This window comes from Gordionus sp. m RMFG-2023, chromosome 1, assembly GCF_954871325.1.
Source record: "Gordionus sp. m RMFG-2023 chromosome 1, tfGorSpeb1-WG-v2, whole genome shotgun sequence".
Lineage (NCBI taxonomy): Eukaryota > Metazoa > Nematomorpha > Gordioida > Chordodea > Parachordodidae > Gordionus > Gordionus sp. m RMFG-2023.
Genome location: NC_088775.1, coordinates 20,113,567 through 20,138,326, shown reverse-complemented (window position 1 = coordinate 20,138,326; position 24,760 = coordinate 20,113,567). Strand labels below are relative to the sequence as shown.

The following is a 24,760-nucleotide window of genomic DNA, read 5'->3' as shown; positions in this document are numbered from 1 at the left end:
TTTATCATCAGATGATGGCCTAAGCCCATATGGTTTAACTTCTGTTATTGGTCTTTAGTTAAATCTTTAATTTGTGACTTCACATGCGTTTCTTATTTCCAAAAAATTTAAATTCTAATTTTTGATGTAACCAAGAAAAAATTATAAATGAATAAATTATGTATTTTACCAATCATCTCTTCCTTCGTCATTTATTAAGCAGAACTTTAAAATTTAAAAAAATATAAATAGCAAAATAAGAGACCTTTATATTATAACCCAAGAAGTTTTATTTATAACAAAAAATTTAAGTTATTATTTTAAAATATAATTATTTGCCTTTTTTGGGAACTTGTAGTCCCAATTTATTATATCCTTTAAAAAGGACATGCCACGGTCTTAAATAAAATAATATTTTCTTTAAAAGGGTAGGTGGCATAGTAACAATTTGCATTAAATTCTTTAACGCTATCTAATTTAAATTATTATTAAAATTAAACATCTTATTATTCATTCCATAATGGATGTAATAAATTAGATATTTCTTCTCTTTTTTACGTGTTTTTAGGAAAGCTAATTTTTTCTTCTTGAAAAATAGTTTTGAGTTAAATTTTTAATACGAGTATATTTTTGATATTATTACAAACTACTATTATTTTAAGATATAATATACCAACTCAAGGTGGTGCGACAATTATATATAAAATCTTATTTGCTTTCTTCATATCATACTGTTTCTTATTATATAGTTACAAAATGTTTCATTTCTTTTATGGCATCCTTGCCATGTAAATAACTCAAGGATTCAATATATTTGCAGAATTTCTTCTAAAGATTTTTAATGTTTTTCTGATATGAGTTAAGTTTATGTATCATTAAAAATGGAAGATAAATCTTTTAGAAATTTAATATCTCAATAATTTTCTCGGCTACTTATCTAGCTTCCATCATATCATCTAAGAGGAAGCTCTAACCCCAATATAATTTGATGATTTGGATTGGTGGTTTATATTATCTATTTAAAAGATGGGTTGATTTGTTGTATAAATTTTTCCTTATTTATCCATTCTACAAAACATTGTCTAAAATGGTAACAAAGAGTTATATTAGTTTCATGATCATATTATGTGGTTTTTAAAAACCATTATCAATTGAAGCATATGTATGAATTAATTAACTCTTTTTATCACTTGTAATTCTTTAGATGCAAAATTTTTTATATCAGCAATCGAAAATATTTTATACTGTAATAAATAGATTTTATATTAAAAAATATTATTTTTAGAAATGTCTTTATTGTTATAATTAATTATATGCTAGTTAAATTTGTTATAATATGATAAATGACAAAATATGAAATTCAGAATAATTGTTCAGAGTTAGCAAGTTTTAAAAGTTTGATATATTAATAGGGGCTATGGGGGGCGTCCCCCCATAAAAATTTTTCTAATTGATTTCTCTGAGATTGCAAAGGCTAGCGACGCCCCTGGATCAATACTTTTTTTGGGAAAAACTCGTTACAAAATGCTCTTTCCATTAATAATTTTTTTTATTCTAATGATGATTCAGTGAATATTTTTAATAATTATGTTAATTAAAAAAAACATTTATTGAATATAACACACCTTTACCATCCGCTCCTGTGGAGCGCTTGTTTAGTAAAGCTAAACATGTATTTAATGAAAAACGTGGTTGTTTAAATGATGATAATTTAGAAAAAATTTTATTATTAAAGGCTAATTTAATTATAAATAAATATATCCTAATTGTTATATTATTTAATTACAATAAATTTATACCATATTTATTTATTTTTTATATTTGCATCGATCAGAAATTTAAATAAGAAAAGGATCGTGATCGTGATCGCGATCCTTTTTTTAAAAAAAATTTCAATCCTCTTTTTTTTCAAAAGATCATGTTCGGGATTCGATCTTTTTAAAAGGATCGATTAACAAGCCTGTGAAAAATATTTGGATTGGCACAGCCCTATTATTTTGGAAGATATTTTAATAATTTGCTAAAAAAAGTAAAAATCATTTTTATTTTTAATTTGAAATAATCTGATTTTTTAATAAAGGATTTCATTTTCTCGGCTGTTTCCTTTAAATATTTTTAAAACCTTATTTTTGTCTGAATTATTTTATTCAACTGGCCGCCGATATTTTTGGCCCTGCTGAAAACGCCGCCGTTTATTAAAATCACACTGATACACATCACAATTTTTTTAAAAAAAATACCATATTTTATGCATTTTTACTATTAATTGGTCAACATCATGTTGTAAATTTTTTATGTCAATCAAGATTTTGATGAATTCTTATTTTATACCTATTTTTACATCATAATTATTTTATTTTACAATTCAATCAATCAAATCTAAAATTCCAAAAGTTATAATAATTTTTCATATTTTAAAATGGAGACGCAATGCTAGAGAGGGTATTTGATTAGGTGAATATGAATCACTTATGCTTGGGTCAAGGTTTACATAATATGGTTGCAATGGATGCTATTAAATCCCTTATGTTGAATTTCTTATCTAAAGAACAAGAGAAATTATTAGTGCTTTAAACGAGTTCCTCGCAGATTAAAGAAAATGCCTAAGTACAATTATAACATAAGATATGCTAGATATTACCACTGATCTCTACCCTGATACTCGTCTCTAATTGGTGATATTAACAATAATGCTACACGTATGAAAATGTTAAAATTGAATATCCCAACCAGGTGGCATAGTATATTATGATGTATGTTTGAAAGCATGGCTGGGGTAAACAAAAATTTATTAATAACGTTTTGAAAAGAATTGGGAAACACTATCTCAAACTACGAATCAGACCTAGTAGAAGAACTATTAGCTTTTCTTTTAAAATTTAAAGAAACAATTTAATTTCTATCTGCACAAAAGGGCCTACCTAAACTTGGCATTATATTTGAGAAGAAATTGAAACAAATTTAATAGTAAATGTAATGATAGATCAGAAACCTATTAAAATAAACTTACGTTAAGATTTCCAGTTTGTGATTTGCAAATAATATTATATAAGTATGTTCATTTTTTTAATTAATTTTTTATTTCAAAAATAATCTAAGTGTTGACTTCTCTTTTAGGCCCAAGATTTCAAAAATTAAAAATTGCGTCAATGCATATAATAGAACAGAATTACTTAGCGTCAGAATTTATTATAAAACATCTTAAACGTATAGAGTATGATGATATTCGGGTAGTAAATATAGCGATTTGGAATCAAGAAGAAATATTATTCAAATATTTTGACAAAATTAGCAATAAACATTCAACAAGTACAAATTACGATTCCACTTTAAGTGATTTAGAACAAAAATGTTATATTCTTCTCGGAAAACGCCATTCACAAGATATGGATGCTCTAAATTTCTGGAAAGAAAAGAGGATTGAGCTTCCTAATCCTTCCACATTAGCTGAAAAAATGCTCCATCTGCATTATATCCGAAAAATTTAAATAAAATTATTTTTAAACATGATAATTATAAAATTACAAAATAGATTTTGAATTTATGAGTTTTTTCTCTTCAATATAATTCTAAAAATATGCCGAGATATCTGCAGTGTGTAGTATATATTTTAATTTTATTTTTCTTAAAAAAATTCATTAGCAATTAAAAAAATAAATGGGTTATTGACACTTTCGGGGGATATTATTTTTTTTTAGTTATGTTATTTTTTAAAAAAAATTTATTATATAGTTTTTCTATATTTTGGTAGATGAAACTTTGCATTTTAAAAATTTTTTGGTGATAATAGTATAATTAAAGGAAGATATTATAAATAAATTAAAATTTAGCAACTTTAGGAAGAACTATATTTGGTGATAATGCCTACAAATTTTTTAAAGGAAGCATAAGGGGTTTTTGCTAGATGAAACTTTGCATTTTAAATTTTTTGGTGATCACATAAATAAAAATTTTTTTAGCAACTTTAGGAAAATTTCTTTTTTTGGTTATAATGCCTACAAATTTTTTAAAGGGGGCATAAGGGTAAGGTAAATTTTTGGTAGTTGAAACTTTGCTTTTTAATTTTTTTAGTGATAATACTATAATTAAAGGAAGATCCCATAAATAAATAAAATTTAAGCAACTTTAGGTAAATTAGTGTAACTTTTTTCTGGAAATAAATAATAATTTAAAATTTTATATTTATTAGGAGTAAAATTAACCCCACCTTTGAAGTTTAAGTGATTTTTTTAACCTTTGTAGTGAAGGGTTAAATCGGAATATAGTATTAAATGACGCAATTTTATTCATTAAATTGAAATATAGTATTAAAATTTATACACGAGAATGACGCAATTTTATTATTAAATTCAATTATAGTATTAAAATTTATATAAGAAATATACTATTAAATGACCCAATTTTATTCATTAAGTTGCTTATTTTCCTAAAGTTGCTTAAATTATATTTATTTATGAGATCTTCCTTTAATTATAGTATTATCACCAAAAAAAATTTAAATTGCAAAGTTTTAGATATCAAAAATTTACCTTACCCCTATGCCCCCTTTAAAAAATTTGTAGGCATTATCACCAAAAAAGTTATTTTTCTAAAGTTGCTTTTTTATTTATGGTATCTTTCTTTAATTATCTATTATCACCAAAAAAAATTGAAAATGCAAAGTTTCATCTGCCAAAAATTTTGTAGAAAAAACTATTTTAAAATATCTTAAATAAAAAATGATATATTAATTTTAAAAAAAATAACCAATAAAATTTAAAACGGTGCGCCGATTTACTCCGCCGGTCGTCGATTAGATTTTTGAAACTCGCGCTGGCCGCGGATAATTTCGTTGCACACAGATCTAGATATATCTAATTGAGTGAATGTAAAAAAGGCATCCAATAAATAAATACGCTTACGTTGAAAATTCTTTTTTTTCAAAAAAAAACAAATTTTATTCAAGAACGCATTATTCTAAAACGCTTTCGTTTGCAACACTAATTTTAAGGTATAAAAAAATAAATATTTTAATCATTACTAAATATTCTCAAATTCTAAAAGACCAAATTTAATAATTTTCACATCACATGGTCTTGATGCTGCATTAATGCGGTTAATGATGCATACCCTATCAAATTTGTATGTTTATTCTTCATTTGGATAGGCACTACCAAATTTATTTATAATATATATATCGTGAATTTTGGAAAGCGTCTGTGGCCTAGTCGGCAAGTACGTTGCTTACCAATCCGATGGTTATGGGTTCGAATCCCAGCAATGATCATATTTTTTTTTAATCTAACTTGGTGGTTCCGTCCTTGGGAGATGATATATAGGAGGCCGGACTCGACCACGTGATTCCGTTATAATATGTTAAATAATAAGGGTCTTATTACATTTTAATAAATTTTGGTATTTGGTAGTATCTATCAAATAAAAATTGTAAAATCACGATTCGCTCGGTATTGCCTTTGGTAGTAAGCATCATTAACTCATTAATGCAATTGTAATTTTTTTAGAGACAGTGAAAGTTTATTTATTTTTTGATAAATATGATGGGGATTGATGGTAATGTGTTGAAATTGACCCTTAAATATTATTTTGTGCATAGCTTTTTAGACTTAAAAATGACATGATTTTTTTAAATTTTCAGGCACACCGCCACTTTGACAGGGCATTGGGCCCAATTTCATAGCTCTAGTCCTTAGATATCGTTACAATTTTTGAAAATGTTAAATTTTTAATAAATAAATAATAAATTGTTAATTATCTTCATATCTGATTACACATAGACATAAATAGTAAAAAAAAATTTATTTTCAAATTTTAATCTCCCTTATTAATTAAACATGACTTTTAAGTTGAAAGGTTTTTTAAAAAGTTATCGAATGTTAACCCAAGCTACCAATAACATATTTAAGGTAGGATTGCCAAAACTATTTTTTTTAAATGTTATTCACCCAAAATAACACATAAAAATTGACAGAATACAAGAATCGATCCATTTTTCTGTTATTACCTAATTTAATAGGAAATATATTTAAATATTTTCTCTTTTAATTATGTGTATCTTTTATAAGATAGATTTTCAAAAAAATACTTTAAAAATTTTTGCTGTTTAGACTTTTTTAAATTAAATGGCTTCTAAAGAAACTTTATTGTATTTTGAGATATAATAACATAGGCTACAATTTCATAATTACATTTTTATATTTGAATAGATATCGATTTTATTTCATTAACCACCTAAATAATAAATATATCGATCTATAAACGATATGTTTGTATTTAATTTAATAGATATAATTTATGCATAATATCACCATAACCATTCTTTTAAAAAATTTTTTAAGAGTATTAATCATTGTGCAATTATAAAAATGATGTAACTAAAAACATGGATGGATGCGATTTAACAGAGAGAAATGTTTAAAAATTTATTTTCAAGAATTAAAAAAAAAATTTTTTGATGATAATTTATTACTGATATATTAATATATTTTGTAACTTTGCTAGATTTATAATAATGATATTTATTCCAAATATATATCCACATCAGATTTCGTAGTCTAAATTATTTTGAATATTTAGTCCTAAAATCTATTTTATGCAGAGTTGTTAAGGAGCGGCGCTACACTTTTCAAAATACCTAAAAATCAGGAGCGGGAGCTAGCTCCTTTTAAAGCTGGAGTGGAGGAGCACCGCTCCACCGCTTTTAATTTAATATATAAATTAAATTATTTTTTTAAATGAAATATTATTTTATTTAAATTTATGCAATATTAAATGTTGAGCCGAGTTTTATATTGGTTATTCATTTAATCAGTTAAAATATTACATCAAGTTTTTCTTTCTTTTTATTTGAAAATTTATTGGAAAATCTTTTAAGTCATTTTATAGATATATGATAAAAAATAATTTTTGATAATATGGATCCAGACATTAGAGTTCTGCATTGGGCGGGTTTTTGGACCATAAGCCCGCCTACCCAATGTTTTTAGAAAATTTAACCCGCCCGCCCATTAGTCTAAAATTTTTTATCCGCCCACCCATTATTTATAAAAAAAATTTTTTATTATAAAATATAATTATGGCCATTCTTTCAATTTTTTAATATCTAATAAAAAAAAAATTCAGCATTAAACCTCCACAAAAGGTTTTTAGGAAATTACTAGGGCTGTGCCGATATTAAATATAGGATCGGCACCGATATTTAGAGTTTTCCAAAAATATCGAATCGGGCCGATACCTGTAAAAAAACCATCCGATCTGATCTTTTTTTTATTTTTATTATTTTATGTTTTGTATATTTATTTTACATTATAATATTTTCTAAATATTTTTTTAAAACAATGTAAATGTACGTAACCCCCTAAATTTTTATTTTTTTAAATAGATTTATAGTATTTTAAAAGTTTTTTATAAAAATAGAAAGGAACACCCAAAGTTTTATTTTTTTTAAATATGATATCTGAATTATGGAAATATTTTACAAAAGACAAAGATAATTTTGCAAAATTCGTTATTTGCGGAATTCTAATTTCACGAGGAGGAATAATGAAAGATTCATTAATTCGATTTTTTGCATAAAAAATATTGATTTATTATTTACATTTGGTGCAAGGGAAGGGGGTGAAAAATCAATTAAATATCGGATCGGTTTTTGTTGGGTTTGGACCGATGGGTTCCCCGGTCTGAATGGGAATAATACAGTCCGTGATTGGGGGGTCCGGGATGGTCAATGACTGGATCCAGGGGGCCGGGTTTTATCGATTTAGTCAAGGAATCACTTGGACAACGTAATTTTCAAAGTTTATTCGAATAAGTGAAATTACAACAAAAAAGAAAAATTCAATTTAAAAAGCACGAAAAATAATTAATGGTGTTTTGTTTTCCACCTTTATAATTTTTAAAACAAAAGGAAAAAAGTTGTTATTTAATCGCGATATAATCATTCACGAAACTGGTAAGAACCAGTTTCAAATGCAATATAAAAATAAGTTATAATATATTAATGTCATAACAAAATTAGAAACAAAAAAAAAGAAATAAGGGGGGATAGAACATAACAGTTTTAAACCAATATCGGGAAATATCGGATCGGGGAAAATATGTGGATCGGCACAGCCCTAGAAATTACTATATTAAGCTTAAAAAAATATTCAATTTAAATTATGGATAATTTATTTGATCTTAAATAAAATATTCATGAAAATAAAATAAATATAAAATTGATACTATATGTAATTAATAATCCAAAAATAATAATGAATCGACATTTTCTGGATTTAAACACGTTCTTCTTTGTTCTAAAAACCTTCCAGCAATGCAAAATCCTCGTTCAGAAAAAGCACTAGTTGTAGGAATTGCCAATATATTTTTTGCTAATCTTGATAGCTTTGGCAAATCTCTTTCTTGTCGTTTCCACCAAAGTAGTTTTAAATATACAAAAAAGTTTATTTATTTTAAGAAAAAAGATTTTATGATACCATAAAAGGACATTTTAATTTTTAATATCCTAAAAACATAGGAACAATATTTTATTAATATTTACTTAAATGATTAAAAAATTTTGAACCCATCAGCGCATTGTTTAAATTTTTTAACCCGCCCACTTACTCGCTCATAATTTATATTTTTTAACCCGCCCGCCCACTTATATGGGCGGGCGAGCCGAAACCCCGCCCAATGCAGACCTCTACCAGACATCATAGAAGAAGAAATCGAATTTCCATTTCCATCATACAAAAAATATTTTTCTCTTCTAAATCAAAAATAAATGACAGCAGATACCAACCTCTTATAGAGTCTCTTATAAGCGGTATTAATAAAAGGTGTATAATAAAAAAAATAAATTATCTAATAACTTATTGCAGATTTTCAAATGTTTATAATAATGGAAATATCATTGCTGCTATTATCCATCCTGCATTCAAATTAAATTGAGAATGGATAAAAAATGCACAAAATATGGAATTAAAACACATTAGTTAATTTTTTAAGAAAACAAATTCTTGATTCATACCTACTAGTTCACAGGAATCCTGCAGAGATTTTTTTTGGATTCCATAAAATTGATTATCAGGAAGATAATATATTGGACAAATATTTTTTAAATTATAATTTTCCTAAATTAAAAAATATTTTTATAAAATACAATACCCCGCTTCCCTCTAGTGCTCCTGTTGAGCGACTGTTTATAAATGCTAAACAGGTTTTAGAGGAGAGGCGTGGATGGTTAGACTCAAATTTACTTTTTAAAGCTAATAAAAGATTAAAATTTGATATATCATTTAATATAAATAAAACTTTTTTGGTAAAAAAATATAATTTTATTTCGTGTACTTTTTAAAAAATGAAAATCATTCCATTACTTGGAGCGGGAGCTAGCTACCTTTAAAAAGGAGGGTTAACAACTTTGATTTTGAGTATATAATTATCATAAATATAAAAATATCTTTAAAGGATAGGTTTGTTAGAATAGATCAGAAGATGATAGTTTATTCCCAGTGGGACCAGTTTTTTTTCTGAAACCTATATTTTTAGACGTAAGAGTAAGGTTATAAAAATGTGAGAAATGTATGGGTTAATATAAATTTTAGCATAAATAAAATTTTAGGACTACATTTCTATAATATTTTTGAGTACGAAATTAGATATATATATCTTTCATTACCCTAGATTGCATCGATATCTCCTAATATAATGTATCTTCATTTTTATATATAGACATGTAAATTATCGTGTATATTTTTTTTTATCATTATACTATTGCGTTTCTATTCAAATGATACCAATTTGCTTTGGATACCATTTCACTTATGCAAAAACGACCACAATTTTTTTTAAAAATTAAAGAAATAATCTTTTTTATAAATTAAAGAAAAAAAATATAATACTAAATATTTGTTTATTTTTCGAAATTTTTTTTAGTCCGATATGTTTATTATTACCTTTTTTTTGAAACGGACTACTATCTTTAGCCTTACCAAGTAATGTTAATAATTTTATTTTTTGAATTTTAGCTGCTCTTATTTACCGTGCTTTTAGAGACATGCGTAAACCTAAATTAAAGTTGATACATGGAGCTATAAATGCCGGAGCTTTAATTTTTTCTGGAATTGGACTCAAAGCAGTTTTTGATAGCCATAATCTAAACAAACCACCCTTTCCCAATTTGTATTCACTACACTCTTGGCTAGGAATTATAACTACCATAATGTTTGGATTACAGGTAACCAACGATTTATATAACAATTAGTAAATAAATGCATTTTTTTTTCTTTAAAAAACAAGTTAACCTTATATAACCTAATCCTATATTATTATTTTACCAATAAATCTTCGTATTAATTATACTTTCTTGACACTGATTCAATATTAATATTCATAAACATATTTAAACATACCTTTCTTACGTAAAAACCATAGATTAATATTAAAAAATCAATAATTTTGTGATTATACAATATTTTGTTAATTTAATTTCTTTTAAATGTACTAAATTGTATTTGTCCTTGATAATTTAAGATAAACCAATTCATAAAGTAAAATTTCGAGTAGTAGCTTTTAATTTAATATGAAATTTTAAAGTATCTATTTTTTATAGCTAGCTAATGTCTATATAGATCTAGAAAAATAGTTATCGATGTCATAGATATAAATGAGAAACCTTTCTTTCAGTTCCGTATAATATTGATAATTATCATTTCTTAATATAAATTTCCTTCTCTGTATGAGGACATCAGCACATTATCAGCAATAATTCACCCAAAATTTAAGCTTAATCATCCTTATATCAATCTGGTATAAAATCTGCCGGTAAAAGAAAGCTTAATTACTCATTTGGAAAACCTGCAGGTTCAACCTTATGCAGATGCTTATTTAAATGACTATATGAAATTGAAACTTTCAAGGGGAAAAATTTATCGCAAGATGCATTTTTCCTTGATATTTTTTTATTCAAAACAAATATTTTTAAAACTTATGTAAATTTCAAGGGCTTCAGTTACAGGTAGTGTATTTGGGTGGGATCGAGTAGGTGCCATAATAATATTAAACTTTTATTAGGTAAAACAAATAATTAGTCCCTTTTATAGGGAAAATAAAAAAGTGCTTATAAATTAAAACAAAATTGGCCCAAAGTAATAAAAATGTTTTTGCGAAAAGGAGTTGTTAGTTTTATCTTACATAATTGGGCAGCGTCTACATGACAGGATTTTCACTGCATGCAAACCCCCTTCAAAAACCTTTGCCTACCCCCCTAAAAAATCCCCGCCGCCTTCGGCGGCGATGTCCTATTTATTTATTGATACTCTTTTTTAAATAATTTATAAAGGATAACTTAAATTAATCTATCTCTACTACCAACTATCGATATTTTGTGAATATAAATAATTTATTTTTTAGATAATAAATTTAATTAAAACCTCCATTATTTACAATGAATTAATTATTATGGCATTATGAGCTTGCTGAAATATCTAAACCTTTTAAATTATATTTAAAAGGATAGTTTATTTGGAAAACAATGTGTATGATTGTTTGCAACATATAGATTTGGTCGAAAGTATTAATTTTTAATAAATTTTGTCTTATTTCATCTCAAAATTTAATAGATAACCCCTCAAAAAAATTTATCTTACCCCCATTAGCAGCTTACCCCCTACCCCCTCAAAAAAATAGGATGCAAACTGTTCCTACCCCTCCCGCTCATGTAGACGCTGTAATTGGGGATAAACCCAACCCTCCTATACTTTTCGGAACTCAAGTTATACCTCCGGATTCAGTACGATCTCCGGGTCCTAAATTTCTAATTACTGAACACTTTACTAAGTAATCCAAAACTATGAAAAACCCTTAAAAGAAAACACAAAAACCATATGTTACTTTTAATGTAATTAAATCAAACAAAAGAGGGGCCTAAAAAAACTATATTTCATTTTAATATATTTAAGGCGAAACAAAAGAGGGATTAAAAAACTATTTTTAATTTATGTGCTTTTACGACTAAACAAAAGAGGACACCAAAAAAAACTAGTTTAAGATAAAATATGGAAAATATTTATCAGAGACCTGCAGAAGTACTATTTGTGGCCCCGCCCTGATTTTTTTTAAAAAATTTTCAGCCCCAGCCCGGATTTTTTCAAAATATATTTTTTTGATTTTTATAGCTGACTTCAAATATTTGGTTTTAAAATATACGGCCCGGATATTTTTTAAAAAAATTAAAATAGCCCGTGTACCCGGGCTTAGGGCCGGATCGCAGGTCTCTGATATTTATTGAATATAATACATTTTTCGTTTATTTAGTATAGCTAAACATATTCTTAATGAAAAGCTTCGATGTTTGAATGATAATAATTTAGAATTTTTTTTTATTAAAAGATTTTGTAAATAAGTATGTTATTCTATTACAATAAATTTACGCTATATTTAATTTATTTTTATATTATCTAATTTTGCATAGAGCATAAATTTTCTTCAGAAATTTATGATTAAAAAAAGTTTATTTTTTGAAAATATCGTGATTCGATTTAATAGGATCTATTAACAAGCCTGACTATCGTCCTTAGATAATATCAAATTGAACATTAGAACCAAACCAAATAATATTAACCCTTCAATACTCTGGTGGGGTATATGAAACCCGAGGCATGCTAGAAATGATATTACATAAAAACGGTTAAATATTATGATCTGGATTCTTCAGTAGCTTCATCAAATATATCTTAGAATCTATATTCCAAATTTAATATATTTCGGTTGAGTAGTTTTTAAGATATAAGCATTTTGTGACTGATTGGGGTTTGTGAGACCCCACTAGAATAAATTTGTAATTTTTTAAGAAATTTTTTTTTTAAATTATAAATATATACTATTATATTATAAAATTTATTAAAACAAAATTAAATATCTTTTATTTTGATTGAGATATATGAAAAAAAACATTTTTTTGTTTAAAACCCACTCAATTATTTAATTTAACGTTTTAAAATAAAATAATGTATCCATTCATATTTTTTCAATCATAGGCGTAGCCAGGATTTTCCTAAGGGGGGGGGGGATTAAAAAATTTCTGAAGGCAAAGCCCCCAGACTTTATTTAGGACGGGCCTTCGGTCCGCTTTTGACCGGCCTTCGGCCGGGTTACCTTGGTCTATATATAGTCATAACATATTTTTACAAGATAGGAGGTTTATTTTAATAAAAAAATCAGCCTGGAACAAATATGAAATATAATTTTATTAGTTTATATAAAATATAATAAATTACTTGTATATACATTAATATAAAAGCATAGTAATAATTTATTCCAAACAAGTATAAGAAATTTATTCATAAAAAGTAGACATATAGTTGATATTCCTCTATTATATAGAATTGGTTATAAAATACTAGGTAAAATTCCACTTTTACAGACATATTTGACAGTTAGACATTATATTACAGTTAATATTTTAACAAATTTTACTAATCAATGCTCTTGGTAATAAATATAGCAACAACGCCATCTATTTCTTTTAAATAAAAAATGATATTATTATTCATCCCACAATGTCTTTAAAAGATATTTTCTGATTTCCTTATCAATATTTTAGTTTTCTGTAAAATATATAATTCGCTATATTGGTATAAATTATTTGATTGTCATATAATTGATAAAATTAGATATACTGTAAATCTACGACATATAATATTCCACTGTTATGATTTAATTTTATCAATTGTTTTATAATTATATTTTACTTTTATTAAGATAATAATTATAAAACATTTCACTTTTGTCTTAAGACTTATCTGGCTTGTATTCCATTTCTTAAAAAACATTTTTGGTTTACTTTTTTATATATATAAATGCTTTTTTCCAAAAATTTATAAATTATGATGAATAGTTTTAGTTTAAAAAAATATCAACTTTTACATTCATTATTGTTTAAGATATATGCACACATTTTGGGGGGTCAGGGAGGGGGATATTTTTTATAAGCTTAAAATGATATTTACAAAAAGTGATAAATTTCTGAAGGGGGGGGGGAGGATTCCCCTTGGCTGTGCCTATTTTTTCAATAATAAAAAAAAATACGTTTGTTTTTATTTTATTATCACGTAACTTTCGACTATATTTCCGTTTCGATTTTTTCTAAATTACTTGATTTTACATATTATTTAAATATTTTAATAGAAAAATTCTGTAAACTGTTAATTTTATAAAGAAGACAAAATATTCAAGTATGTCTTTATGAATTTATATTTTTTTTAAATTTTAATAATTTTTGTAAATATAATTTTAAAATTATGATCCCAAATTAATTCATTGGGAATTTAATAAGTTATTTTATTAACATATTTATATAGTCAAATAAAATAATTATAATTGAAGGTGATATTTCGGAAACAGATATTGATGATAGTGAGGATAATTTTAATCATCCTATTGTCAATATGGATATAGATTCGCCCACAAATGCACTTCACACCAATTGCCTAAAAGATTGTAATGTGAAAAGCGATCTCGATCTCAAGAAAAAGGGGAGAGGTAGTTTCGGTTACAAATTTGTTCATGTTATCATCCTTCAATAGTATCGACCCAATAGAAGATGTGAAGCGATGGTTCTTGACGGGAAAAAATTTTATTCGATCCCTAGGCCTTATATTTAAAAAAATATAATGAAGGAATGGGAGAGATTTACACTATGCTAGTGGAATACTACAGAGTAGATATCAAAGGTAGAAGGTTTTATCTTCGAATAATATTTCAATTGATACTGTGAATGCATGGTTATTGTATCGAAGACATTTACTTCAAAATAAATGAATATAAAACTTATTTTTTTAATTCTCAAATAGTTACTGCAAGCTTCCAACACTCGAAAAAGGTGTAAACTATGTGTTAGAACATATTCAAAAGTGTGAAATTTGTTTATTTAACCAGGATATAAATTGTTTTAAAACATTTCATAATATAGAAATAAATATTTTTTTATACATGCATTGAGAGCTCAATGATGTCAAATTGTATCATGATTTTTTTTTACATGTAAGTTTTATTTTAAAAAGTCGAGGTATTTGAGGCTGTATACAAAATATCTAAGAATCGTGCATCTTGAAAAGGGGAAATTTATATAAAAATATGATAAATGAAGCATTGAAATTTTTAACAAATTTTTTTTTATTTAAAGTTATTGTTTGGGGCTGCTATGTTTCTAATACCTTCTTCTCCCATGAATCTCAGAAAATTATATTTGCCTTTTCACACCTATTTTGGAGCTGCAATGTATGTAATGGCTGTGGCTAGCTGTTTGATGGGCATAACAGAAATTGCCATATTTTCCATGTAATAATTTATATACAATCAAATTTTATGATAACCGATTTTATTTACATTTTAGGAAAACTCCAAGTTATTCGGATAAATCTGCAGAAGGAATTTTGATAAATTTTCTTGGAATTATTTTAATTATTCTAGGGACTCTAGTTCCTTTTTTACTTATAAAAGAAAATTATAGACGTATACCCAAACCTGAAGAAATAGCTATACAGTTAAGTAACTCTAATTCTATGGATGAATAATCAATATATTTAATCATTTTACTTTTAGTCATTGTTCTCTTGATAAAATTTTTTATATAAATAATAGATATTTAGATTAAAATAAATGGTCATTATTATATCTTTGTTATTGAAAATAAATTCATTAAATTAATTAATTTACGGCATAAAATTTTAAATATTATATAAGCTAGTCTTACAAATTATTTTATTATATTTATATAAATTAATTTAAATCATCATTTTTATGTTTATTAATACTATTTGTGCTAATTTTGGATTAAAACTATATTTTAGACACTTGAAATAATGCGATGTTTCCTCAGAATTCATAAAAGCATGATTGTACAAAACGCAAATTTATGTTAATTTTATTTCGCACATCTTATTTATATTCACTGTGATTTTTGTACCCATATAAATATGTATTTTGGCAGTATTATAAATTTATTGGTATTTATATAAATCATTGAGCATGTTTATGTAATTATTTTTTTTAAAAAAAGAATAAATATTATGTAAAAAAATATTTTGATGAGATTGGGGTCTCCTACAATTCAAAGTCGATGTATTTTGTTGAGTTCGTTGTCTGATATTAATAATTCATCTAAATTACTCCACCAATCAAACAAAAAATGTTTTGCAATCAATTTAAACCAGGGTGAAATAGGTGATTTGATAGATTTTTCGTTGTCTATTATTAATAATAAAATTGACTTATATTAAATTTGTAAATTAACTTATAATATTTCTCAAATCAGTTTGAGTAAAGTATTTAACACGTTTAACTTCTTCGGGGTTCGGATCTAACATAACATCTTTCTTGACAATGAAAACGTAATCAATTTCATTTTCACCCCAAATATTATCCGACAATGCTTTGTAATGGAAACGTGCCATAAATTTTAGATCATCGACAGAAATCTTTTATGATTTTTTAAATATAATAGAAAAATAGACAAAGGTATTAACCTAAATCAGAGACCTGCAGGCCCCGAATACACGGCTAGGTCATATTTTAATTTTTTAAATATACTGGATTGTGTAAAGTATATATTTTTAAAATATCCTGATCGGGCCAAAAAAATTTTTTAATCCAGGTCAGGCGCGAATGATACCTCTACAGATCTCTGATTTGCATAAAATTCATCAAAAAAATTTAAAATTTATTTTATTCCTTACAAAAGTAGGGGGGAAAAATTAAAGAAAGCATGGTAAAAATTTTAAACCAAAATTTTCACTTGGGTAAAATATTTTTCATTTGATTACTAAGATCGAAGGTCAAAAATTAATAGAATGATTAACAATTTTTATAATAATAAACTAATTTTGTATACATTATTTAATTGCATTTTAAATTTATAAAAAAATAGGCTAATTTCGGGTTAACAGGTGCGTGTTGAATAAAATCCATGAAGCACCGTAAATTAACTTATTCCTGCTTTCTTTAAGTTGGGATATATTTTCAAAAAAAATAAGGCTGAGGTGATAGTTTTAGCTAAAAATTGATTATTTAAATAAAATAAACCAAACATATCTCCATTAGGTGATCATTGCAAAAAATTGGTCCTCCATTAAGTTTTTATTTATATTTCATCTTAGTTTTGATTATTTATTTTAAGTGGGTCTGGATTTCTTGATTCGGTCCAGGTCCACAATAAAAAATTTTTATAGGAGCACATATTTAATTTTAAAAAATTCCTTGGCCCATCTTTCAAAAATTTTGCCTAAGCCAGGCCGATTATCTAAAAATTAAATTTATTATATTCAATGAAATTTCAGTGAATTTAAAAAATGATTTTGTTTGCAATACTGAAATTTACTATTAAAAAATTAGTTAGCAACTATTAAATAAGCTAAATTTAAATAATATTTTAGAGGTATATTAAATTTTTTCAAAAAAAGGCCTGCTAAAAAATATATGGGGTGATTTAACTGATGAAAGCCTAGTGTGGGTTCTATCGGTAGGAAGTCTACCATTAATCATATTTTATATCACTTCGATTTGTCCCTTTTTTCTGAGTAATACCTTTAGATTTTCTTAACCAAAGGGAAATGCTATTATATTACCCTGTGAAAAAACATAAAGTTTCCTGGGGGGCAAATTATATGTATTCGAGAATAAGAAATGGGAAAAGGGTCGTATATTGGAGAAGTTAAGAAATAAATTGAATTGTGTAGAATTTGTGGACGGAATTATGGGAATCCGGCAATATAATTATGTAAATAAAGAATTGAACTTAATTAATTAATCAAAATTTTTCTTACTCAGATATTGATCTTTCTTACTCGGATATTGATCTATTTGGTGGAGTTAATGAACAAATTTTTTCCATTATTTAACTACTGATCATTTTTGTTTTATTACTGATTTAAAGACTGTTTTTTTTTCTTACTTAGCTAGTGATCATTTTTGTTTTAGCACTGATTTAATGATCATATTTTTTCCGAAAAGAAAAGAATAAAATATTGTTGTAAAAAGAAACTATTTTATGAAAGTGATTAAAATGTTTTAGAAAAGAGATAATATCATAAGTGAAAATATTTGTAAAAAAAAAAATATTTGTAAAAAATGATTAAAATGTGTTTAAAAGGAGATAATACACTAATTGTTTTGATGGTGAGGATTAAAACAAAATTGTGTTTGTAATCAAATATATAAATCAGCTTAAGTTGGTTGTTTACTAATTAAGTTGATAGAGGAAAATGGTGTTTGTGTTAATCAAATATATGAATCAGCTTAAGTTAGTTGTTTACTAATTAAGTTGATAGAGGTATAGAAAAAAATATAAAAACCATAATTTTTTTTTGTGTTAAATTATATAATTTAATAAATTAACGTTAAGATTTAAAATTAATTATAAAGAAATATATATATATATATATTTTTTATATTAAATTCATACAAAACCGAGTTACCTCTCATGGACTGGTTCCTTTTACCTTCAAATAGTGATTATTTTAAGATACCCGAACAAGTGATCAAGTGTTTCGAATCTAGGAATAGGGTGACTAATATTGATAATAAAAACGGAATTTAAAAAGCTAAATCTACTATTGATTGGCAATGTTTTCGGTGCCAATCAAAAAACATTTGATAGCAGATTGTGAGGTGCCGTCCTATTTATTAAAGAAAAAAATTGTATTTACCTAAAATTCATAGTGATGAATTAGAGGTATCTATTAATATACCGAGTTGTTCTAAAGACTATGATTTAAAGAAAGAAAAACAATTAGATTTTGGAAAGACTGATTATCATAAATTGAATGAATTGGAATCGCGGAAAAAATGTTATGGAAATAGTGTGGCCGCCGATACGATATCAGGGAACAACAAAATTTTTAACGAAGGTTCTGAAAGCTGCCACAGTCTATACGATTAATCAAAATCAAGGAAGAATACGCATGGATATGATCCCAAGCTAAATGACGGTAGATGAACATGAAAGTTTGTAGTGCAACACAAATATTGAATATACTGACAGCGAAATGGAGGAAATTAAATTGCCAGAAACAGAATGAAGAGAAATCATATGTAATAACCTTTAATGTATATTTAAAATGAATAATAAATTAATATATATATGGAAATATATAGGTATATTAAAACATTAATTATTAGAAATGTCAATCATAGGAAAATAGATAAATAATATATCGGATTATTGATAAAAATTGGATTCATTAATGAATTATTATTTTTTTTGTATTAAATCATTAATTTTTTTCTTGTGAAAACATTAAATAAATAAACTTATGAATTAAAAAGTGTTGTGATTATTTTATTTTAATTGGCAGTTATTTTACTTTCATGTTCATCCTTTCAGGATCAGGTACCGTCATATAGCTTGGGGTCATATCCATGCGTATTCTTACTTGATTTGATTAATCGTATAGCTTGTGGCGGCTTTTAATTTATCAGTTCCCTGATATTGTATCGGTGGCCACACTCTATTTCCATAACATTTTTTCAGCGACTCCAATTCATTCAATTTATGATAATCAGTCTTTCCAGAATCTAGTTGTTTTTCTTTCTTTAAATCATAGTCTTTAGAACAACTCAGAATATTATTAGATACCTCTAATTCATCACTATGAATTTTCGGTAAACACATTTTTTTACTTTAATAAATAGGACGGCACCTCACAATCTGCTATTAAATGTTTTTTTGATTGGCATCGAAAACATTGCCGTTCAATAGTAGATTTAGCTTTTTGAATTCCGTTCTTATTATCAATATTAGTCATCCTATTCCTAGATTCGAAACACTTGATCACTTGTTTGGGTATCTTAGAATAATCACTATTTAAAGGTAAAAGGGACCACATTCCATGAGAGGTAACTCGGTTTTGTATGAATTCATTAATAAAATCTTTATGATTAATATTAATTTTATTAAAATCTTAGCGTTAATTTATTAAATTAAATAATTTAACACAAAAAAAATTATGATTTTTATATTTTTTTCTATACCTCTATCAACTTAAATAGTAATCAACTAACTTAAGCTGATTCATATATTTGATTAACACAAACACCATTCCGTAAACATTCTATCAAAACTATCGTAACAATTTCATTAAAATAATTTTATTTATTCTAAGACAATATATAATTATCAATTCAAAATCTTAAATAAATAAAAATGAATATCAAAACTCAAAAGATAATGTTGTTTATCAAATTTTTATTAAGTTTGATGATTAAATCTATAGTACATTTGTCCAACTTATTTCGTAATGTGGTTATTACTTAATCGTAATGTACTGAATAATCTTCCATCAATACTTGCGAGCAAGGAACAACTAGAACTACTCACTAGAGGGCATATAATACAGGTTCCTGAAATATTTTGGATAATTGTAAAAATATTTTGATGGGAAGGCAATTTTTGGCTATATATTAAGCAATTATTTTTTGTTGTAATGTCCATTAGTGAATTAGAATTAAACAACAAATAAATACATTTCGGCTCAAAATTTAAGTCGAGTCAATTATTGGGACAACTAGAACCAACTCCTGAGGTGACTAAAACCAACTCATCTATGGTTTGAGACTTAGTCAATTCAACTTTAGGGCAGATCCCAAAAGTTATTAATTAAGTAAACATATATTACCCTCATTATTTGATGATATATGAATTATATATATCTAAAAATTGATAAATTCGATATCAAATTATTTAATTAATATGGAATTGAATTACTTATCCTCTAGTTTTTAATTTTCAAATTATAAGAAGAGAACAATTTTTAAAAAAGAAATCTAATATTATCAAATATGATAATTTCTATGCTAATATTGAAATAATGATTGAGTAAAATATTCATATAATATAATAAGTTTGTTTGGAGTTAGTGCTCAGGTTGATGAGAAGAGAACAATTTTTTAAAAAAGGTATCTAATATTATTAAATGTGATAATTTATATGGTAATTTTGAAATATTTGTCCTCTATGCATAAAAATAAGATTGAGTAAAATATTCACAATAAAATAATAATAAATTTGTTAGGAGATGGTGCTTGGGTCTAGGATTTGGTCAACCACGTCAACCCATTTATTATCAATATTAGTCATCCTATTCCTAGATTCGAAACACTTGATCACTTGTTTGGGTATCTTAGAATAATCACTATTTAAAGGTAAAAGGGACCACATTCCATGAGAGGTAACTCGGTTTTGTATGAATTCATTAATAAAATCTTTATGATTAATATTAATTTTATTAAAATCTTAGCGTTAATTTATTAAATTAAATAATTTAACACAAAAAAAATTATGATTTTTATATTTTTTTCTATACCTCTATCAACTTAAATAGTAATCAACCAACTTAAGCTGATTCATATATTTGATTAACACAAACACCATTCCGTAAAAATTCTATCAAAACTATCGTAACAATTTCATTAAAATAATTTTATTTATTCTAAGACAATATATAATTATCAATTCAAAATCTTAAATAAATAAAAATGAATATCAAAACTCAAAAGATAATGTTGTTTATCAAATTTTTATTAAGTTTGATGATTAAATCTATAGTACATTTGTCCAACTTATTTCGTAATGTGGTTATTACTTAATCGTAATGTACTGAATAATCTTCCATCGATACTTGCGAGCAAGGAACAACTAGAACTACTCACTAGAGGGCATATAATACAGGTTCCTGAAATATTTTGGATAATTGTAAAAATATTTTGATGGGAAGGCAATTTTTGGCTATGTATTAAGCAATTATTTTTTGTTGTAATGTCCATTAGTGAATTAGAATTAAACAACAAATAAATACATTTCGGCTCAAAATTTAAGTCGAGTCAATTATTGGGACAACTAGAACCAACTCCTGAGGTGACTAAAACCAACTCATCTATGGTTTGAGACTTAGTCAATTCAACTTTAGGGCATATCCCAAAAGTTATTAATTAAGTAAACATATATTACCCTCATTATTTGATGATATATGAATTATATATATCTAAAAATTGATAAATTCGATATCAAATTATTTAATTAATATGGAATTGAATTACTTATCCTCTAGTTTTTAATTTTCAAATTATAAGAAGAGAACAATTTTTAAAAAAGAAATCTAATATTATCAAATATGATAATTTCTATGCTAATATTGAAATAATGATTGAGTAAAATATTCATATAATATAATATAATAAGTTTGTTTGGAGTTAGTGCTCAGGTTGATGAGAAGAGAACAATTTTTTAAAAAAGGTATCTAATATTATTAAATGTGATAATTTATATGGTAATTTTGAAATATTTGTCCTCTATGCATAAAAATAAGATTGAGTAAAATATTCACAATAAAATAATAATAAATTTGTTAGGAGATGGTGCTTGGGTCTAGGATTTGGTCAACCACGTCAACCCATTTGGTTGAATTGGTTCTGGTTCAAATTTTCAACCAAAAACCAGGGTTGTGATCCTGTAAAACCAACTAATTGATCATACACTGTTCACCCATGTTCTCTTTAAAAATTCATCCACCCATCCATTTATCTAAAAATTTTGTTTAACCTGCCCAGTTTAAATATAGTTTTAATGTTTGGTTTGGTTATTTATTTATACTTATGTAATATGCAATATTATGAAATAAAAGGTGATTTTTAATAAATAGAAGTCTGTACTTCCTATTTTGATCTAAAAAATTTTAATATTTTATGAATATTTTTTAACTCAACTGTTCACTCTTTCAGTCTTTTTAAAATATGGGTGGGATAAAAAGCCCATTGCAGACATCTAGTGGTAAATGGCGAATTGAATTGTGAATTGAACTAAACACTTTTTCAGTTTGATATTTAATTTAAATAGAAAATATTAATTAAATGATTATAAAATAATAATATTGTTAGCTTTTTTTAATAAAGCATTTTAGGAGTTTTAATCACTGGAAATTTTAATCATACTAAAAAATATTTCAACTGGAATGCAAGAAGATAAGGTAGTGTATGAATAACATCTTTAAATATAGTAAATTCATGACACTCATTTCTAATCACTCAGTTTGATGAATATTAAAATTTATATCCTTATTCTGAGGGTGTTGAAAAAAATACATGAATAAATTATTTTCTTTGGTTAGTATCATTCTAAAACTTTGAATGTATTAACTAAATGCAGTTTTAATTTTTTTAATAAAAATTTTATGGCATTTGAAGCCAAGTCCAAAAGAAATAATTTTTTGATGCTTTATTGGTTGCTTCTTCTTCATCAGTTTGATGATTCAATTTCTGTGCAAAATAAAATTGGACTCTTGGACAGATATTTAATATAAAAAACAGGATTAAATAGTATAAAATTTGATATATTCCAAAATGGGGGGAAAAATTGTATCAAAATTTCTCTATAAAAAAATTCAAAAATAATATTTAAATAAGATACAACATGTTTGAATCTAGATGCTTAAACTCTGTTAGAGATTAACAATCAAAACAAATATAAAAAGAATTATATTATTCTCTTTGAAAGATATTGAATAAAATTGTAATAAACAACTGACAACTATATCATTAAAAATAAAGATTTTATGAAGAGGATATTTAAGAAAATTTGGGCATGACTAAAATACACACCCCCAAAAACTAAGCCCCCTATCAAAGAAGCTTAATTTAATTTATATTAATACAGAATCGTATTTAGCTTTATAAGATGAGTTAGAAAATGTTTTTTTTTATTTAAAAATATGGCAACATAGTAAAATTTTTAAAAAAATTTAGTCAAAAAAGAAATAATTAAGTGTTTTTTCAAAATCTCAATAAGTTATATATAATTTTTTAACTTAGTATAAACATTTTTTGATTCCTTTTAATAAGTTATATATGATTCTACTTTCATTTTTTATATATTAAGCTTTTGATAGGGCACCTAGTTTAGTCACGTAAAAAAATAATTTTTTAAAAATTTTACTATGTTGCCATTTTTTTTAAATAAAAAAAAACATTTTCTAACTCATCTTATGAAGCTAAATAGATTCTATAATAATATAATTTAAATTAAGCTTCTTTGGTAGGGGGCAGATAGTTTTCGAGGGCACATATTTTAGTCCCGAAAATTTTATATAAATTATAAGTTACTTTTGATTTTTAAGTCTATAAATAAATCAAGTTATTATGTTGTATTATTACTTAAAAAAAACCTATAAATAATATTAATTTAAAGAATTAACCTGTCCAATTTTAACACCAAGTTCATGTTTTAATTTTCGTATCGCAGCATTCTTAATCCCTGTTAAAATATCTTCTGTCATTTCATTATTATTATACAAAGGGTGACTACAACAAGTGTTTGTTAAATATCCTTTATAAATATTTGATTACATATAAATATTAAATAAATATACCAGGGAATGTTATTTTATCATAAGATCTTTCTTGCATAAGTAGTTGATTCAAATTATTAAAAAGAAATACACTAAATGCTCTATGTATCATACCTTTAAAATTATAAAAATATTAAATTTATAATATTGAATACCTTTATTAATGTTAGAAATTAAATGACAATTTTCTTTTGAATCTGACCCGAGAATTTCATCGTTTTCATTTACTATTATACATTTTTCTTTTAAATATGATCTTTGAATTGCGTCAATATTCATATTAGGTTGTTTTGTGTGATATAATTTAAAAATTAGAGAAACATCTTCTAAGCCTGTATCTTTATATAAACAATATAACTTTTTACTTAAAAATTTAAATGATCGCCTTTTCATAGAATATGTGAAAA

At 25.3% G+C, this 24,760-nt stretch overlaps 2 protein-coding genes across 4 annotated transcripts in view; one reads left to right on the top strand and one right to left on the bottom strand.

The window, feature by feature from the left end:
* Window positions 1-15,984, top strand: part of LOC135922731 (transmembrane ascorbate-dependent reductase CYB561-like) — a 26,462-nt gene extending 10,478 nt beyond the window's left edge. The window contains exons 3-6 of one of the 2 annotated variants that reach the window (XM_065457181.1): window positions 9,987-10,195; window positions 15,143-15,297; window positions 15,353-15,502; window positions 15,810-15,984. In XM_065457181.1, the coding sequence (XP_065313253.1) occupies window positions 9,987-10,195; window positions 15,143-15,297; window positions 15,353-15,502; window positions 15,810-15,822 (527 nt within the window). In that variant the 3' untranslated portion in view covers window positions 15,823-15,984. Of the gene's footprint in view, window positions 1-9,986; window positions 10,196-15,142; window positions 15,298-15,352; window positions 15,664-15,809 lie in introns of those variants that run through there. The other variant, XM_065457180.1, reaches the window with a different exon arrangement.
* Window positions 15,897-24,760, bottom strand: LOC135922730 (isopentenyl-diphosphate Delta-isomerase 1-like). Of its 2 annotated transcripts, XM_065457179.1 has the most exons (6): window positions 24,719-24,759; window positions 24,509-24,676; window positions 24,375-24,467; window positions 24,201-24,331; window positions 16,253-16,436; window positions 15,897-16,206 (listed from the first exon to the last, which is right to left on the bottom strand). In XM_065457179.1, the coding sequence occupies exons 1-6, from the start codon at window positions 24,744-24,746 to the stop codon at window positions 16,070-16,072; spliced, it is 741 nt and encodes a 246-aa protein (XP_065313251.1). In that variant the 5' UTR covers window positions 24,747-24,759; the 3' UTR covers window positions 15,897-16,069. The 2 variants fall into 2 exon arrangements, with proteins under 2 accessions (XP_065313251.1, XP_065313250.1); XM_065457178.1 differs by having other exon boundaries at window positions 24,509-24,760.

What these genes read in the sequence shown, in the direction of transcription:
- LOC135922730 (XM_065457178.1), bottom strand. Translation starts at nt 24,746, where the DNA reads ATGAAAAGGCGATCATTTAAATTTTTAAGTAAAAAGTTATATTGTTTA. An exon ending in TGATAAAATAACATTCCCTG is followed by an intron (nt 24,332 to 24,374) that starts GTATATTTATTT and finishes ATATTTATAAAG; the next exon opens with GATATTTAACAAACACTTGT. An exon ending in TGATTTGAGAAATATTATAA is followed by an intron (nt 16,207 to 16,252) that starts GTTAATTTACAA and finishes TATTAATAATAG; the next exon opens with ACAACGAAAAATCTATCAAA.